At 39.6% G+C, this 17,827-nt stretch overlaps 1 protein-coding gene across 2 annotated transcripts in view; it reads left to right on the top strand.

Annotated features, from left to right (window-relative positions):
- Window positions 1–17,827, top strand: part of TNR (tenascin R) — a 290,179-nt gene that overhangs the window by 223,900 nt on the left and 48,452 nt on the right. For both annotated transcript variants that reach the window (XM_075833071.1, XM_075833070.1), the window contains exons 9-13: window positions 6,862–6,951; window positions 12,171–12,434; window positions 16,239–16,505; window positions 16,633–16,752; window positions 17,192–17,335. In XM_075833071.1, the coding sequence (XP_075689186.1) occupies window positions 6,862–6,951; window positions 12,171–12,434; window positions 16,239–16,505; window positions 16,633–16,752; window positions 17,192–17,335 (885 nt within the window). The remainder of the gene's footprint in view (window positions 1–6,861; window positions 6,952–12,170; window positions 12,435–16,238; window positions 16,506–16,632; window positions 16,753–17,191; window positions 17,336–17,827) is intronic.

The following is a 17,827-nucleotide window of genomic DNA, read 5'->3' as shown; positions in this document are numbered from 1 at the left end:
TAAACACAACAACGCTCAGGCAATGAGTGAAAGGGCAGAGCCCTTTTTATAATCCAGGGTGATCATGGGCTAATTACATATTTTACACATGTGTGTGTACTGGCCTTTAAGGCTGGCCGCGTGCGCACCCTACGAGAACCAGCACAGTGATGTGAAAGTGAGTGCCCGCGTCTCTCAGGAGGGAGATTCCGCCCAGCAGTCACTCGTTGATGGCCGCGGCTGTCGAGGGGTAAGTTAGAACGGCGGTCTGCGGCTGTGGACGTTACACACTTCAACAGTTTAGTCTTAGAAGTTGGGTGCATTTTCTACTTTCCATGGTTCAGGTCCCAAACCTATTTAATGATGTTGAGGTCTGGGCTCTGAGAATACCAAAAGCTTCTTTTTTTCGAGACCCGCCACCATTCTTGACTGACAGTTGTAGACATAGTTGCTTTGGTGGTGTCCATACAGTCTACTGTTACTTCCAAATATCTCAAGTTTAAACTAATCAGCCCATAAAGCCTTACTTCACATCTCAGATGTCCAGTTTTGGTGTTCTAGTGCATATTGACATCTTTTGTGCCTAATGCCGTTTCTCTAAAATGGCTTCTTGACAACTATACAACCTCTCTGACTCATAGTATTGAGTTGTCTTCTCACAGTAGGAGCATGGAAGCAAGACTGGAGCTTTATTTTCTCCTACCTCTCCAAGTTTTGAGCAGTGTTGTTAACAAGTTTACGGACTACCAGGTTTTGCACAGTTTACAGTGTAATTTTCTCCATATCTGTAGCCACTTGGCCCTACATTTACGGCACTGGTGCTATGTAGTTGGTGTGAGGCACCATAAACGAATGACGAGGGATGGCAAGGGCTCAGGATCTGGTGTCAGCTTTGTATAACAACTGACGCTCTGCTGCAATGGCCGTCATCAAAAATAACTCCACTCTTGGCCGTTTAACCCCTCAGATGCCGCGGTCAATAGTAACTACTGCATCTATGGGGTTAGACAGAAGGGGCTCCCTCTGTCAGCCCACCGGCTCCCCGGTGTTGAGATTATGGGGTGCCAATGGGTTTCCGTCAGGAAACTAAGAAAAAAGACACGGTGCTCCATAGCATAATACTCTGCGAGAAGTGCATATCAGTAGGAGGCAAACTGTTAGGTGAGTGCTCACCTGATATAATTGTGCCAGTCAGACACAATAACGTGAAAGCGGATGAGTGCCAAAGCAACAGTGCTCCTGCTCGAACTTTACTGGCAGTACGTATGTAGAAGTATATAGATACAATAGCAAACGTACAGGTTTTCAAAGCGCTGCAGATCCAAGTAAATATGGTCACTGGTGTAGTTAAAAGTGCTTTTTTCAGGTTCTATACGTTGCGGCTCCGGACCGGAGCCTTCATCAGGTATCAGCAATCATTGTTGCTTGTACATGGTGAAGGCTCCGGCCTGGAGCCGCAATGCGTAGCACCTGAATAAAGCACTTTTATCTACACCAGTGACCATATTTACTTCGATCTGCAGCGCTTTGAAAACCTGTACTTTTACTACTTTATCTATAAATCGGTTTCCATGGCAGCCAGGGACCGCCTGGTCTGCCATCTTAGTACAGTGTAAAACTGACAGGCATAATAAACTGCAATACAAAAGTATTGCAGTGTATTATATCAGCAATCAAGCGATTGCAGGGTAAAATCTCCTAGTGGGACAAAAAAATTTTTTTTAAAAAGTAAACATTTTTAATATATTTTAAAAAAAGAAAAAAGCTCACAAAAACTTTTTCCCCATTATAAAATGCTTTATTCAAAATCTCTTGGTATGGCAACCATAGCGACCCGTGCTATAAAACGAATGCATTATTTTTACAGTGATTGACGTAAAAAAAACAAAAACTAAATTGCTGTTTTTTAGTTCAAGATGTAATAAAGGTAATCAAATAGCCATATGTATCTCAAAATGGTACCAATGAAAATTACAGCTTGTCCCGCAGAAACAAGTCCCCTCATAACTACTGTACATCGATGGAAAAAAATACATTTTATGGCACTTGGAATGTGGCGACACAAAAATAAATGATTTTCTAAAACAAAGGTTCTTATTGTGCAAAAGTAGTAAAACATAAAAATATTGCATTAATCGTACAGAATAAAGTTAACATGTCATTTTTACCGCACGGTAAACGCCGTAAAAGTGAAGCCAAAGATGACATTAAGAATTTAAGTTTTAAATATATTATATGTACATTATATGTATTAAGTGGTGTCAATAAAAAAAAATGTCCACAAAAAACAAGCCCCCATACAGCTACAGCGATGAAAACAATAAGAAGTTGTTTTGGCTCTCGGAACGCAGTGATGAAAAACAAAAAAAATTGTTGTGTCCTCAAGACCCGATATAGAAGTGTCCCTCAAGGGGGTAATACTCTTAAACTCCAGTGTTGGAAACTCCGTCTTTTTTCACTTATTTTCCTTTGACTTTCGTTGTCCTTTTGCAAGTGGATTCGTTTTATATCTATGTAATCTTTTCAGAAAAATCTCCTATAGCCATTTTAGGTGATATATATGAAAAAGAAATGTGTAAGGCAACTAAGCTGTGTATTGGTGAATGTTAGCATCTCTTTGAAGGATAACATAATGTCACCTGTGTTAGGAGGACACCTCTTTAACTTCTCCATTCTCCCAATCTTAAAACCAATGCATTAAAGTGGCAGTGGGGTGCCCTTAAGTATGTTGTTAGATGGGGTTTTTTTCCGGACACTAAAAACACATTTTTTTTCTTAATGATGGATTTGACTTAAAGGATATAAAGAAAAGAATAGTCCCTGACTTCTGCATAGCACTGTGGGTCCATCCTATAATTTTAATGGCTAATTTTTTTAAATCCAAGATGAACGTTCGTTCTTTCTCCTTTGTGTAGAAACTTCAATAGCTTCGCACTTTATTAAGAATTAGCGAGTATTAAAACAAATTCATGGTCAATAAATATTTAAAAGTTATATTTTTAAAATACCCCAAAAAATATTAAGCACCACATGATCTGCTCATCTTTTAAGGTCAGATGGGTTTGCCAGTTATAGGACTTCATGAGCCCCATTGAGAATGGAGGAGACTATAGTGGTAGAGCCTGACCAGTCTCGGACCTGTCCATCCACCACAATTGTCCAGGGACAAAGTGGGTGCTGGTAGGAAGACAAAGTTATGATCTACCTCAATAATCCTCAGTTGCAGCTTTATGTTACTAAATGTGACTGAAATGACTTGAACGGAAATAATTTCTCATTTCTGCACATTTCTGCCTATGAAAAGATATAGTAGATTGCCATGATCTAAGTGAATGCTATATTAAGAAGCAGCGAAAAATGTTGACCTGATTATATGATGTGTTATTGTATTTCTGACAACCGTGACTGGTTTTGATGGTGCAGGATTGTAAGGAATGCCAGAGTTGGTATAAATTGTCTTTATTGCAATATACAGCGTATAAAGCGCCTCAGAGAGACCTGAGCAGAACAGGAGAGAAAACCATTTATCAAGGTCCAGGATCAGATTCCTTGTTACAGTACATAGTACATTGGCTCAGGTTGTGAACATCTTCTTGTATGATTAATGACCTCGTAATGTAAAGCTGCTCACCCAGATTGTCGGCAAAAGATTTATCTCGAAATCTAACAGGAATTTAATTTGTTTTCAGCAGTTTTTTAACTACTCTTTATATTTCAACTTTCTAAAAATATATTCGTTTTAAAAGCTTCTGCAACAATACCGCAAAGTATTACTGGGTATGAAGAGACAAGCTAGTGCTATAAATAATTGCGACTGTATTCATTTGCTTCTATCAATGTCTCTAATTCATAAACGGCATCAAATGACATCATTGTATTTCATCTCATTCATGGAAATGTTAAAAGGGGAGTTCTTATGAAGAGAACCCCTTTTTGAATAGAAGCCGGCCCTGCGATCCGTTGATTGCTGCAGGTCTACCTTCTATAACTCCCGACAATGAGCTACAGGGGAAATGTAGCATAAGGCCAGGGCTACGCCTAGACTTTTTGTAGCGCTACTGATTGGTTTTAAATTTCAAACTACAGCTGCAGTGCAAATGAATGTATTGAGTTGCATGCAATCTTGTGGACTTCGGTTGTCACTCAAGATTACAGTTAAAATCAATCAGCAGAACTACAAAAAGTCTAGGTGTAGCTCTGGCCTTATATAACGCCCATTAAAATAAATAGTAGATCATATGGACTCTGAAGACGATCACCTAAGGCAGTGATTCCCAATCGGGGTGCCACGGCAGCCTGGGATGCCGCAACACTCCTCTAATCCATTGCCACCAGAATCAAGTAATAAAAACAAAATGCTTGTAGCAGACGTGATGCACGCACATCTGCTACAAATACCGCCCTCAGCTTCCCAGCAGAACAACCTGATGGAAAGGAGTGCGGGCGCCATTAACGCTGCGGTCCTGGGCAGGGTAAGTATGTGATTCCTTCCTCCGCAGCAAGCACGCTTTTGTGCCGTTACAATCACATCTCTATGATGTGATTGCAGCGACGTTATAGTGTGCTAACTGAGAGGGAAGGAATTAACTTCTGTCTAAGGACTGGGTGAAGCTGAGCAGTGAGCCGCCGGTGAGGAGATCTTTTTTTGCCTATCCTACGCCATGTGTTCTGAGGTAGGGTGGGGGGATGGTGTTGTTCATGGTGATGGTTATTTTACTGTGGGAGGGCTCATGGTCACTTCATTGGGGGGCTGATGGTCATTTTACTGTGACGGGGGGTGATGGTCATTTTACTGTAAGGGGGACTGATGGTCAATTTACTGTGAGGGGGGATAATGGCCATTTTACCGTGAGTGGGCCTTTTGGCCGCTCGTGGAAAAAAACTGCTCTTTCTTCAGCGGTTTCCGCCTCTGACCCCCCCATTGAAATCAATGGGAAACAGAAAAAAGCAGCGACTCTCGTTTTGACCATTTTTTGCTGTGTTTAATTTTTTTTTTAAAAAAAGCATCAAACAACAATGGCAATTCAAAAGGCAAATTTTGTAGCCATTTTTTGTCTTTTTGTAAACATTATTTGGTAGGGGTAAGGAATTTTTTTTTCCAGGGGGTGCGTCAAGCCTGAAAAGGTTTGGAAACTCGGTCCTAAGAACATTGCATACAATATTGGGAAATTACAGGGCTGTGTGAAATTCTAAATCCCTTCCATTGCCCTGCAAAACCATTAGCTGACTGCAGTCTACTGTTTATTGCAGCCTGTAGTCAGTAGGTGGATCCTAGACTCTTTAAGTGTATTTACTTTTAACTGACCAAGGTTTGTTAATTCATAGGCCTTAGAGTACTCCAATAAATAATATTATTTTTTTATTGCAATTTTTCCATATTAGTTGTTTTCTGACAGATTGTGCCCTTTACTGAAATGAAGGCAAACCGTAAGGGGAGGAATGTGCACTACATGCTACTAGGGTACATGTCGGTTGAGATGTAGGTGTCAATTTCTCAGTGTACGAGTGCTTTCTTATTGTGTAGGCATAGGGCATGAATTTAGGAATGACAAATAGTACATGATGTCAAGGTCTGGAAGCAGGCTCAAAGTCCAGTGGCTGAAACCATCTGGATAGTGGATGATAATAGCAAAAGTTGCAGTCCAGCTTCAGTACACAGAATAGAAACAACAGTTTGAAGCTTAGATCAGAGACAGGGTCAGGAAACAATCCAAGTTTGGAACACAGATAAGTGGCAACAGTTTGTAGCATTAGGCAGAGAGGTGGTCAAGAAATAATCCAAGTTTGGTACACAAATCAGCAGCAAAAATCTGTAGCGTAAGGCAGTAAAGTGGTCAGGAAGCAATCCAAATTTTGTACACAAATGAGCAGCAACACTTTGTAGAGTAAGGCAGCAAATAACTACACTAAAGATGGAAAGCTCAAACAGGCAAAAATCAAGAGAACCTAGACAATGTAAAGTATCTGTGTGACTTGAATATTCAGCTCTATATCTCAAAAGGGACTACCAATGATCAGAATATTTTTTTCTACAATAGGAAAAGAAGCTCTAGAGCACAAGCTACTGTTCTAAGAAGTGAAATACCGTGCAGACGAAGAAAAAAGGATAGATTGCCATAGACATGAGATAGTTGACATAGTTAATATAATTACTTGAAACAGGGATATGTGGCTACTAAAACCCCTCTGGAACCACATATCTTAGAGGAAACAATAGAATAAATTCAACCTGTCTAATTCCTGTTTGCCTTGATTGGGGACTTTGGGGAACAGTCAGGGACTCATTGCAGTGCAATACAAATATTCACAAAAGAGGTTATAGAATTATGTTCCTTGCTTTCTATTATTAAATATAAGATTATTTGATGTGATATTATTTTTTTAGCAAGAAAAATAAAAAAATGAAAGATTCAATATACATCAAAAAGGATATTGAGGCGCAGCTCTGAAATGCCACTTTCACGACATCAAAGAGAAGCAATTTTTTACAATTCTGTAGCCTTTGTACAAGAAAGTGCATGTATCCTTTTCTGCATCAGGAATTAAGTGACACGGATCATAAAAGGAGACGTATTAATATCTTCATCTGGGGGTGTCACTGCACTCGTGTTATGTGCTTGAAAGCGTGTCAGTTTAGAACCAAGCTGACAAAAATTTGATTAAAACTTGATTAATTCGCTTTCTGCTCCTAACATGACACAGGAAGAATGATAAGAGGAATTATAGTAGTTTAAGATGTGTAAAAGGTTCAGTTTGTGAAAGATAGATTTGACGATGAGAACATCACATGAAGGCAAACGGCGTGCAGAATCGTTTGGTATGATGGACAGTGGATGAGCCCTTGTCCTTCTAATCACTCTATGTCCTTTTTTCCTCTCCAAGATTTGATCCCAGGTACAGAATACGGAATTGGAATATCTGCCATCCGAGATAATCTTCAGAGCGCGCCGGCGACAATGAATGCACGGACTGGTGAGTGATCCATTGCATGAAAAGTAGCCGTGTGCTTGACAATCTTATAATTCTACATCATGACAGCTTATGTACTATTCATATGGCTAAAGCCTTCCACAAAATACCCGACTTGACTTAATTGAGCTTTATTTATTTAGATCTGCTATTTATATAGTGCCAACATTTTCCGCAGTGCTATACAGAAAATGTCCTCACTCACTGTCCCCATTGGGGCTCAGAATTTCATTTCTCTATCTGTATTTTTTTTAAAGTTTTATAAAATGTTGGCTGCAAAGTATCAAAGTTCCGGATTATTAAACATGGATCTGGAATACTGAAAATTTATATAATTATAGACATGTGTAAGGGCAACATATTATAGAGATCGGTCTCCTGTACTGCTTGCCCTTTGGCTAATAGAACTTAACAAAGAATACAGTGGACTCATGGTTATGATTCTGCTGTATTCATGAGGGAAGTGCTTAATGCATTTCAATTGGGCCGTATAAAAAAAATTACATTATACAGAATTTTTTATGCAAAGTCCACTTTTAAGCAATTGAAGCATGATCAATCGGATATCATATTATCAGGCCCAATTCTCCCTTAGAAGCACTGTGTCTATTCTATAGACCCTCACACCAAGCTATACGGGTTATGTGTTGGGCACCATTTTACGGGCCAAAAGACACAGTCATGTGCATGAGGCTTGAGATATGGTTATTGAGTCAAACCCAGTAAGCATACATTATTTGTGTGTGTGTTTTTAATAAATTAAATTTACTAGTTTACTACTATTACTAAAGGGGTTCTCCAGGCATGGACAACTGATGACCTATCCACAGGATAAGTCATCAGTATATGATCGTGGGGGTCCGACACCCGGATCCCGCGCCGATCAGCTGCTACGACTGCCTATGCCGGAAGCAGATGGCTCCGATCACAGAATAGCGGCCGAGTTGCTGTTCTACAGCACGGCCACTATGCAGTGGTCGGAGCCATCTGCTTCCAGCTTTGAATACTGCATAAACTGCATAATATCCAGAATCCAGAGGCAGATGATCGGTGCGGGTTCTGGGTGTCGGACCCCAACGATCATATACTTATGACCATGCCCTGTGACTCATTGTTTAGTGAGATGCAACATATGCATGTAGTATTATTTCTCCCTGTGTTTTCAGGGCTTTCTCCGGGTACTTTAGTGCAGTTGCTGTAGGTAGCCAGAATTTTATTACGTAAATCTATTTGTCAATAAAGGGAGCTGCAAATGTTATCTAAACATAAATGCAAACTCATATTCATACACACTCATGCCGGTATGATATTTGCATTTTTATGATACGATATAAGGTGTGGGCACATCAAAAGCTTCTGATATTCTGATTCTTTCATTTCAATATATTGATGTGATCAGTACATCTATGATATCTAAGGGTTGATACATTATGAAAGTAATTATATAAAAGGTAGATACATTGTGTCTACAAATGCATTACAAATATTTTAAGTGTGGACATTGTACAGTTGTAGATAACACCGGTTGTGTGTAAATTAGCTGTCTTGATTTTGCAGTAAAAGTCCCTGGGCTAAAGCTCAAAAGCGAGCAACTCGAACACAGAGATGTCATTGTTTGTGTTTGTGATCTAGCTGAAGTCTCATTAAAATATAGTAAGCTGTAAGTCTGTCGGTCTCCCTTATGTCCACGTAATTCTCACAGCAGATACAGTCAGAGTTTATAATGTGAGTACTGTCATCGGAAGTTTAAAGCATCAGACTCCAGTGAAATCTCAGCTAAAGCTACTGACTGCCGGCGCTTCAACAAGTTTGTTTTTTTATATATTGTTATAAAATAGTTTTTATCATTTGCTGGCATGCCAGATGTGACTCCTGATGTTGGCAGCCTTGATTTAACACAATAACCTTGCCCCAAGACACAACGCAACATCAATAAATTATATACATTTGATAACATTTACCTCAAGGGATGATGTTGGTGACACACTCATGAGGCAGATCTTTATGTTCTATGAACCATAATTCATGAGGTTGGGGTTTTGTAATTCACTAGAAAGTAAGGGCAAGACTGAGGCATGACGCACATGGAGGCCTCAAACCATAGGCGAAGCTATAGGGGGTGCAGATGTAGCAGTTGCACTCAGGCCCTGGTGCCTGCTGGGGACCAAAGAAGTCACCAGAAGTCACCAGTATTATAAATGGCACATGGCAAGTGGGAGGCCTGTTACTGACTTTTCGTTTGGGTCAAGAAACGAAACATTATACCTCCTCCTCAAGCTGACAGCTCAGTAATGGCTATATTTCTTGTTATCCAACAAAATGGATAAAAATAGTACAAATTATACAATTTCTACCATTTATGTAATGCCGGTGCTACTAAAGTTTTCGATGTTGCTATGTAACAGCAAAAAATACATACTACATTTTGTCATGTACATAAACACCTAAGTATAGAAGGTAGAAAATACAAGGCACTCGCCGCAGTGGCAATCAAAGAATTTATTGATTTTGATCTCGGTCTGTTTGATGTGGAGGATGCCAAAGACCATTTCACGCTACAAGCGCTTTGTCAAGGCTCCTCGTATTTTCTACCTTCTATATTCAAGTTATACATGTGCTGTTCTCTACCGATGAGCACAAGTTGATCGCTGTATTTCCACGTGTTTAAGCTAATAGGTTTTCACACGCAGAGACTGCATTTTACCTGCACTGGGGCAGGGCTAGTCTTCTTTCTCTCAATCCTAGTATAAACACCTAAGTAATAAACAGAATCTTAAAGCATGTAAAAGATTAGAAAATATGGGCTTTTTTTTCTAGGAGCAGCGCCACTCTTGTCCATGGACTGTGTCTGGTATTGCAGTTGAGCCCCATTCACAAAGGGTCTTTAAAAATTGTGTGCAGATGGTAAATCTGCAGTAAGATTAATGAGTGACTTATGTGCTGTCTGTAGCTGAAATGTCTCTGTAAGATAGTCTCACATGCAGCCACATGACCATGCTCCTGGTGTTTTTAGCTACTTTTTGTGTGACGTCCTGTAAACACGTAGTTATCTCCTCTCTCCCCCTCTCTGTAGTACCAGACATCACACATTACATGACTCTTACCTCCACTTCTCCTGGAGGGAGCAGATAGTGCAGAGCTGTGTCTCAGTAGCAGACAGTGAGTGATTACAGCTACCTTACACCTTGTAATAGAGTGGTATGCAGGCAGCTGTAAATATAGGCAATGTCTGTGAGAGAGGGGACAGGAATAATGAGAACTGTAGTCCTTTACATGGTAATGCTGCCCAAAGAAAGCCCTGTTAGCATCAACACAGAGATGCCGTACAGAGCTGGGTAAGATAATACAAATGAAAAATAACTACTTCTGAGCTATGGTGGTATCATCTGGTGAGCATTCAGACACACACAGGTGCTTTTCTGTATTTTGCCATAATCTGGGAAAGCACTTTTAAATTTAGCTGAGCTGCAATACCAGACACAGCCCATGGATTAGTGATGTTGTTTCTGAAATAGAAAGCACACCCTTTTACACAGCACAAAGGAACCAGCTTCATGAAAAATCAATTGCTCTATCAGTATGTTTTCAGAATGTGGAAAGAACCTGGAGTGCTCAGAAGAAACCTACAGAAAGACGGGGAAAACGTAAAAACTCCATGCAGACGGTGGCCGGATCCGATTCAAGTTGATGGTCCCAGTCCCAACAATGTACTAACCACTGAAAAAAACATTCTGTATCTTATTAGGAAATTACAAAAGAGTTGCAGCAAACAAAGATTTAAAGAAGCTCTGTCACCAGTTTATAACTGCCCTATCTTCTTCCTAATCTAATAGGCACTTTAATGTAGATAAGTAATGTGTTGTTTTTGTTTGTTTTTTTAAACTTTTATTTTTGACAAAGTTATGAGCAATTTAAGTGTTATGCAAATTTGTTCTTAATGCCCAAGTGGGCGTATTTTTACTCTAGATCAAGTGGGCGTAGTTAAGAGAAGTGTATGATGCTGACCAATCAACCTCCAGGCTGGAGCCGATGTCCGGTCATTCTCCCGTCGCTTGTGTGATGAACTATGGGAGTAAGTGACAGCACAGCGTGATCTCGCGGGATCAGGCCGTGCTGTGGATTAAGCTGGACATGAATCAAGAGTAGTGTATGACGCTCTTTCCTACGCCCACTTGGTCAAGAGTCAAAAAAAACGCCCACTTGGGCATTAAGAACAAATTTGCATAACACTTAAAATGCTCATAACGTTGTCAAAAATAAATGTTTTTTAAAAAAAAAACAAAAAAAACTAAACATTACTTATCTACATTAAAGCGCCTATTAGATTAGGTAGAAGATAAAGCAATTATAAACTGGTGACAGAGCCTCTTTAAGCCCATTGATAATGCAAGAGCTCTGCTCTGATACTAGTAAGTATTAGATACAGTATCTGCATATTAATACAATATACTTGCAAGTTGCTTGAAGACAAAAGATATTCCATACAGAACCAGTCTGTTGCTCTTGTGGAAAAGTCATCACTGCATAAATGTTAACATAGCAAAGGTGACCTGACCACTCTATGGAAATATGCAAGTCTACTGGTGACTCAAGAACATTGCAGGATGATGAGGGTAAATGCTGCACAGAATCGTATGTATGGTCATTTTGGTGCTTCCAAGATACTAAGACGTCTCTTCAAGATTTTGTTGTTACCAATGGTTTATATTTCTTACATTGGGAACAGTGGAGTTGTTCAAGCACGGAGAGAAGTGATCCAAATGTCTACAAGATCTTCAAGATGTTGTGTATGTAAAATATGAACAGCCAAGAAATGTCATACTTGACAAAGTGTATGGTCTTGCTCGGTCAAAAAGTTGGCAGTGGGATCATTTGTGGTTTGTTGAACGTTATTTCCTGAAGGTTCGTCCTAAATGGTTTGTAGGACTTACTTTGGAACTGTTAGAATTTTACTCTAAACCAAAGCATCTCAGGTAATTCTCAAAGTCACTCATTTCAGAGCCCCTTAATTTTAACCAAAGAATCGTGAAAATATTGATATTTATGATGTATCTTGGTGTGAATGTGTTTTGAAGGTTCCCATGACATCAAGTTTCTCAGTCTCACAACTGCATCCACACAGCTCAGTAACATTTTATTCCACAGTTACCCAGCTATTGTTTGTTCCTTTACTAATATCACATGAAAAACCTTTACCTCTATGACTTTATGTTCTCTCCTAGACTTGGATAACCCAACTGAACTAATGGTCACTGGCTCCACAGACAAGACCATCTCCCTAGTCTGGGCCAAAGCTCAGGGTCCCATTGACCATTACCGCATTTCTTTCACGGCGTCATCTGGGATGGCTTCCGAAATCACTGTTCCTCCTGAAAACTCCCAGTATGACCTCACAGACCTTGACCCAGGAACGGAATATACCATTACTATCATCGCAGAAAGGGGGCGACAGCAGAGCCGAGAGACTACAGTGGATGCCTATACAGGTATCCATTCAAGCCATTATGTTTTTAGTATGCAAACTATTCAGTTTTATATTCCCAATAATATGGTTTTTCTCATTTCCCCTGCATACAATCCCAACCATAAACCAACTCCCACATTCCACCTGGTTAGAGCCTCAATGATTTGTTTTACGGCTACCTCATTGCTAAACAAATTAGGTCATAAATTTTACTTAAAGATCACTGCATATTTGTAACAATAAAATAAGTAAAGCAAATTATTTATAGGAGCCTATTCATTATGCTGACAATGACCGGACTTGCATTGCGGCGTATCTATTAATTAATTATCCCTTGTCCAGGAGAAAACAATGTTTTAGATTTAAATTGTTTCTGCCGTTTCTAGACAATATGCAAATCTTGTACGCTAATGTAGTCTGGCTCCTTTCTCTGCTCTTTCAAACCTCTTTTTGGTCTTCCACTTATTAAATATCCAGGAAATCGCTTTTATTCCATTGAAGACCAAATTATTGGGACTCATGAGATTTAAAGTGACATAGGAAACAAACAAAATCATATTCTGCATTGTTCCAAATAGTTTTGTAATTGGCAATGGGTGAAATGCATATTTTATGTGTGCTTTAGAAAAATTTCCGTAATATAAAGATGGGAACAAGTAAATACAGTAAGGGACTGCAAGAGTGTGACTACAAAACAAAATAATTCTATGATATTCTCAACAGCCTACACACCATAGAGGCAGACCATGTGGCCTCAATGGGGCCCTTGAAGAAAGGGAGTCAGACCCTGGTTGGTTCCACTCCTTTTGTACTGGGTGGTGAGAACCTATGCAGAATTGTCTTGTCCAGTTCACCAGCATTATTAGAGAAGGTGGGCAACCTGCCAAAGAGTCTGTCACGACGTGGGGTGTGGACCCACTGGGCCGTACCGTGTAGCGGGGTAGCAGCTGGCCAACTAGGTACAAAACAATGTCTATAGTCCAGAACGTGTACCTGAGGCAATGTAGACAGTAGCGAAGGCACAACTTGACTTTCACAGTAGATGGCTAGTAGATGCAGTGGAAGACACGACTTGACTCACTGTAGATACGATAGCACAGGATACAGGGTACAGGCAGCAGGAGCGGGTAACACTGGGAACTGGAAATCACTGGGAGACCATTTGCAAGACAAACGTAAGTATACAACAACGCTCACGCAAGGATCAAGTGGGCAGAGCCCTTTTTATAATCCAGCAGCCATTTGGGATGGCCCTTTAAGAACGTGCACGCGCGGGAAACAGCCCGAGAACCCGGAAGTGAGTGCCAGCGTCTCCCTGGAGGAAGATGTCACCGGGAACACAGATATTCATGGGTGGGGCCGTCAGAGGGTAAGTCTGAACGACGGCCCTCGGCCATAGACGTTACAGAGTCATGAAAAGGGCATGGAGGAGGACACACTCCCCTTCTGTTCTGGGTGGCAAAACATTGCATCAAAAAAGCAGTCCTTAATCTTCTATGCACGCCACTGGATATCCTTTACCTATTTATACATAAATAACCCCAATTTATAGACAAAGCTCGGCAGATTCCTGTATTTGTTCTGTTTCCCTCGCTTCAAGTGGCGCTTAACCTCCGGCTATATTCTAAGCAAATCTTAGAGCTAGCATCCTTTTGATATATTTCATTACCTTTTTTAGTCCTGTTTACTCAGTAGAATGCTGCAACAATACTCTTACTACTGTCCCTATTTAGTGCTTTGATTTCTCATTTACACGTGGCCATATATACGCCCTGAATAACATAAAAACCTTAGAACCTTAGAAAGCCAAAGTACTAATAGCTTATTTACAACAGTATACCTTTATACACTTGAAGTACTAAAAAGATACACATAGAAAAAATAATAATATCTAGGGTACTTGTTGATGGCTGTAGATACAGTAATTCGAAATGTCTACAATGCACAAAGTAGCCATAAAATAATAGGTGTAAACAGCAAAAAGATGGTAAAGAGGATATATAAGCGATGCTACATTTTATAATAGATGACAATAAAAACAATTTAATCAAAGGTGGAGTTTTTATTTTAATTTAAATGAAAGCCTTTATTGCAAATATAAATTAAGCTATGGGATTTACAGTCAGCCAACAAGAAATATTATTAATGCAGGTAAGTGAGGAGACAAGAAGGCCTGGGACACTGACGCCAGATAGGAATGCACCACTGAATAAATTATTAAAACCATGTAATTTGTGGTGGAATAGACTCCTGCTTCAGGCCCATCACATGTTGACTATGAAAAGCATAGCCTTAAAGAGGATGTCCCATGAAGACAACCTTTTTTTAAGGTCAAACCAGCCCAGCAATCAGTCGATTGCATTGGGACCATCTTCAAAAATCATAGGCGATCAGATGTTTTTATTTTATTGCCTTCTCGATAATCTCGATAATCTCCTGGTCCAGGACGGGATCATTCTCAGAGCAAGTAGAGGCAGTGGTTGTCCCACAATTTACCTATTACCAATTTGTGCCTGGCCTGAGCTCATCAACTCCAGTTTTATGTTTTTATTGTCACACAGATGATGTCACTCTCAATTGTATAATATCAATTTATTCTCAATTTTTGTTTTACTACTAATCATAGAGATTATTGATTTAAAATGAAGGTGCCCATACAAATAAAATAAAGTTTGGCAAAAAAACACAAAATTTGACAGTAACAACCAACAATCTAATGTTTATGTGGGCCACCCAACTGCCCCCCCCCCCCACCATGGCAGATGGCGGGGTAAAGAAGGATCAGGCATGTTGGATTTCAATTTCAGTTCGATGACAGTTATTTAATGTGTATGGCCACCTTTAGTCTCCCAAACATCGCATGGTATATAATATATAGGACCCAATAAAGTTTTAGTAATACAGATATTAAAAGCAAATTTTCATTTAGAACCCAGTAGTTATCAAGGAATAAAGGCAAACATGTAATTCTTGCTTGTTCAGCTAACAAAATTATGACATTTAAATTGGGTGAACCATGAGTGGTCCATGCTTAATTTAATCAGGCAGCCAGTAAATTGCTATAACATATGGAAGACCCATCTCATGAAAATATTAGATGATTACTTTCACCTTTAAATGCTAAAGGTCTTGGCATTATACAGATTCAGGAGGCAGAGAAAGTGGTGAAAGTTTATTTTATTTCATATATCAATGCACTTTTTTGGACTATGTTGCTCTATACTTAGTGTAGTTGGGTAATTATTTAAGATATATTTCTATATACATGTATAAAAAATAGTGTGGCATCTGGATTCTTGTTATGTTAGCACATATGGCATTGAAGAATTTGTTATATAAGAATGTATATAAGAATATAAGGAATGTTAGTGGAGTATGTAGAAGAGAGGGCAAAGATCAAAATGGGCTTTATATTGTGGTGCCGGGTATTGCCACCCATTATAGAAGAGCCTTGTGTTTGTTGCCCATCCATAATCTGTCTATGACCCTTGGGCTAATTCCGCACCTACTTGTTTGCAATGAATGCAGTTCCTCTGTATTGGGGATTATCTGAAGAGAGAAAAACGTACACAGCGCCACATGGTGCAAGATAAACCTTAAAGGATAGGGTACTGACAAGTAAAGATAGGTGATAGTGTATTGGGGAGTCCTGCACAAATTTTTGCTCCCCAATAGAAAAAGGGATAGGATCCTCTCTGTTTAAAGTCCTCTGAGAACCCACGTTGGCTATCTTTACGGTACATAAGTGTTTATAAATATTGTCGCACATTACACCACACCTCTTATATTTGTTGCAGATACATTTATTTTTCTCTTTGATCCACAGGTTTCCGGCCAATAACGCAACTGTATTTCTCTGGTATCACAGCATTTAGTGTGAACGTTTCATGGACTGACCCCTCTCCACCAGCAGACAGGTTCATCTTTAGCTATACTCCCATAGGTGGTGATGAACCCATAGAGCTTTCTCTCGATGCTTCAATACGCCAAACACACTTATCGGACCTGCTGCCAAGCACAGAGTATCTGGTTACTCTACTGCCTGTCCACGGGACCTTGAGAGCAGAACTAGTGGAAGGGACAGTAACGACAGGTAAGTAATCGGTAGCCTTTCTCATCCTCACAAAACTCCCTATTAGTCTGACATAAAATTACTCAACGTCTTTCTAAAATCATGTCATTTTTAGGATTAATGAGTATATTAATGTTATTCACTACAGGTGTGGCACCTCCTATGGACGTATCTGTGATTAACGTAACTGATGATTCAATGACAGTGGTTTGGAAACCACCACCTTCATCCTTCCACCACTACCGGCTGTCTTTCCAGTCCACCAAAGGTAGAATAGATACTACTAGATTTCTTTAATTATTCTTTAGAAGCAGATACCATGTCATAGTTGTAGAATTGAGGGTCTTTTGCGGTTTGCTGGAGGACCCTTTATTTCATTCCAAATTCAGAAACTTAAAACAAAGTCTTGCTAAGAAATATAAAAGAATATGACTGCTCCATGCTTTCCAAGAAGTACCGGGTGACAAACTCCTCCAGAATAATATCAGTCCTACATATAAAAGCCAGATCTTTCCCTGTAGTTACTGTTTCTCTATATTAAAGTGGGAAAAATCTATTTCGAATATCCCAATTAAAACCTATATGGTATGAGGAAGTTTGTCTACTTCCAAGTAATGTGTTCTTCATTCCTCTATAAATATTCATGCATTTTAAGCATTTGCATGAAACATATGAATATATGGATACATTTGGTTTACCTTTTGCAGGCAGGATGGACAGTGTGGTAATTGCCAATGATAAGACTCAATACTCACTCACCAATCTCCAACCAACCACTGAGTACAGGATCAGTCTAAGCAGCGTCTGGGGCCGTGAAGAGAGTGAGAGAGTCACCATCATGGCTGAAACAGGTCAGTATAGAACACAAATATGCAATATTAATAGCACTACAAATGTTGGATTATTGTTACTATTGTCCTGCCAGGCTCTGGATTCCTGTTACATAACCATTGAAGAGCCCCTGGATACCCTTTCCTACTAAAAAAACTTATAGTTGGCTTATTTATGAAGCTGTTCAAGGTATTACTTGTAGAAAGTAATTGGGTAACTCATTTTATTTAGTTATACTTTCCTTTGCATTAGTATTTGTAGGTTCTCTGTAAATCTTTAGAAACTTTAGAAATCCTTTTGCAGTAATAAATAGAACACAGTGGACAGGCAGAAGGGGGAAGAGGGGTTGCAGCTGTAGCTTCTCTCATTCTCAGTGAAACTGCATGCTGTGAGAGGGGAGGAGGAGCAGAAGTAGGGAGACATCTGAATGCACAGCACTATGGGATGTGTGGCAGCAGAAAACAGAAACGTATGGAAGAAAATACACCCTATGCAAAAGATTTTACATTTAC

This window comes from Rhinoderma darwinii, chromosome 7, assembly GCF_050947455.1.
Source record: "Rhinoderma darwinii isolate aRhiDar2 chromosome 7, aRhiDar2.hap1, whole genome shotgun sequence".
Taxonomy (NCBI): Eukaryota; Metazoa; Chordata; class Amphibia; order Anura; family Rhinodermatidae; genus Rhinoderma; species Rhinoderma darwinii.
This window is presented reverse-complemented; position numbering and strand designations above follow the sequence as displayed.